Source organism: Colobus angolensis, unplaced genomic scaffold (genome assembly GCF_000951035.1).
Source record: "Colobus angolensis palliatus isolate OR3802 unplaced genomic scaffold, Cang.pa_1.0 Scaffold60, whole genome shotgun sequence".
NCBI lineage: Eukaryota > Metazoa > Chordata > Mammalia > Primates > Cercopithecidae > Colobus > Colobus angolensis.
The window spans coordinates 1,774,703-1,776,705 of NW_012119599.1; the positions used below are offsets into that span (position 1 = coordinate 1,774,703).

Here is a 2,003-nt window from a genome sequence, read left to right on the forward strand (position 1 = left end):
CCTGTAGTCCCAGCTACTCGGGAGGCTGAGGCAGGAGAATGGCATGAATCCAGCAGGCGGAGCTTGTACTGAACTGAGATCGGGCCACTGCACTCCAGCCTGGGCGACAAAGTGAGACTCTGTCTCAAGGAAAAAAAAAAAAACAACATTTGGCCCCTGCAAACCTTTGGACCAAGTGTTTACCTCTGGGGAGGGACCAAGTTCTTATTCCTCTGGCTGTCACCCCACAGTGGTCTCTTCCCTGTCCTTGAAGGGTGGCAGCTTGGGACAATCAAAAGAAAGAAGGTCTTCCAGTTGTAGCACAATTAGGAGACAAAGGTGTGAAAACGACAAGCCAGCACACTCTAGGCAGATCCTGCCTGAGCTTCACTGGCCCCCGGTGGGACCTTCTCTCTCACAGTCCTCTCCACAGGCCTTGGCCGAGGGCACTAGAGCCCCAGGTATTCAGCCAGGAACACGGCCAGAATGCGGCTCAAGTTGTGTACCGTGGGCGGGTGGAGATTGGCCTCTGTGTCCGCAGGGGTGTGCCAGACAGCAGGGAAGGGCGTGGAGATGAGATGGAGCACGGGGACCCCTGAAATGACAGAAGAGACTTGGTCAGGTCCGCTGCAGCCCACCACGACCCAGGAGCCCAAGCCCAACCTCTAGGTAACCTTGCCTTGCCCCCACACACTGGTGAAAGATACTATGTTCGGGCACTTTTTTTTTTTTTTTTGAGACGGAGTCTCTCTCTGTCGCCCAGGCTGGAGTGCAGTGCCGCGATCTTGGATCACTGCAGCCTCTGCCTCCCGAGTTCCAGTGATTCTACTGTCTCAGCCTCCCGGGTAGCTGGGATTACAGGCAGGTACCACGACACCTGTCTAATTTTTGTATTTTTAGTAGAGATGGGGTTTCATCATGTTGGCCAGGCTGGTCTCAAACTCCTGACCTCAGGTGATCCGCCCCCCTCAGCCTCCCAAAGTGCTAAGATTACAGGCGTAAGCCACCACGCCCAGCCCTGGCACTTTTCTTTTGTTTTTTGAAATATTGTCTCCCTCTGTTGTCCAGGCTAGAGTGCAGCGACTCAATCAAGGCTCACTGCAGCCTTGACTTCCCAGGCTCAGGTGATCCTCCCACTTCAGCCTCTCGAGTAGCCGAGACTATAGGTGCGAACCACCATGCCCTGCTAACTTTTTGTATTTTTAGTAAAGACAAGATTTATGCCATGTTGCCCAGGCTGGTTTCAAACTCCTGGGCTCGAGGATTCCTGCCCCCCCTACACCCCTCCTAACTCAGCCTCCCAAAGTGCTGGGATTACAGGTGTGAACCACCGTGCCCAGCTGCAAACATTTCTGGAATGCTTGCTATGTGCTGGGTGCTGGTCCAAGTAAAGTCTTTACCGGTGTTAGCACGTTCAATCTCCTCAACAATACTCTAAGATAGGGAGTATTATCCCCATTTTACAGATGAATAAATCAAAGCACAAAGAGGTTAGGCCACTTAGCACCATTCCCCAGCCCTGGGAAGGGGCCACGGCCAGTTCCAATTTGTGGCTTCCTTAGACACCCACCCTCCATCCCTCCCTGCAGCAGGTACCTCTGCGGAGGAAGGGGATGTGGTCGTCTTCCACAGAGCCAAAGGGCTCCCCGGGTTGGAAGTACATCACTTCCTGGGGATGAGACTGCAGCAGGTTCAAACGGTGCAGACGCTTCTCTGGAGGTGGGGGCGATTAGAGAGGAAGGGTTAGTCCTTAGTAGTCAAAGGTCCCCAGTCCACAAATCAGAGGAGGGCAGAGCACCCAGAGACAAAGCCCTGGTCATCCCAACAAGGATGAATGCCAGTTACTCCTTCCTGTGGGCTCACTATGTTCCTGGTCTCATTCAATCCCTCCAAGTCTAAGACATAGACATTCTTTTTTTTGAGACAAGATCTTGTGGCCCAGTGTGGTGGCTCACACCTGTAATCCCAGCACTTAGGGAGGCCGAGGCAGGTGGATCACCTGAGGTTAGGAGTTCAAAACCAGC

General features: G+C 53.4%; 1 protein-coding gene across 1 annotated transcript in view; it reads right to left on the minus strand.

Moving 5' to 3' along the window:
• Nucleotides 1-117: 117 nt before the first annotated feature.
• The window catches only part of QPCTL (glutaminyl-peptide cyclotransferase-like), a 12,088-nt gene continuing 10,202 nt past the window's right edge, over nucleotides 118-2,003 (minus strand). The window contains exons 4-5 of the mRNA XM_011963154.1: nucleotides 1,576-1,692; nucleotides 118-574 (exon numbers count right to left, since the gene is read on the minus strand). Coding sequence (XP_011818544.1) covers nucleotides 429-574; nucleotides 1,576-1,692 — 263 coding nt within the window. The 3' untranslated portion in view covers nucleotides 118-428. The remainder of the gene's footprint in view (nucleotides 575-1,575; nucleotides 1,693-2,003) is intronic.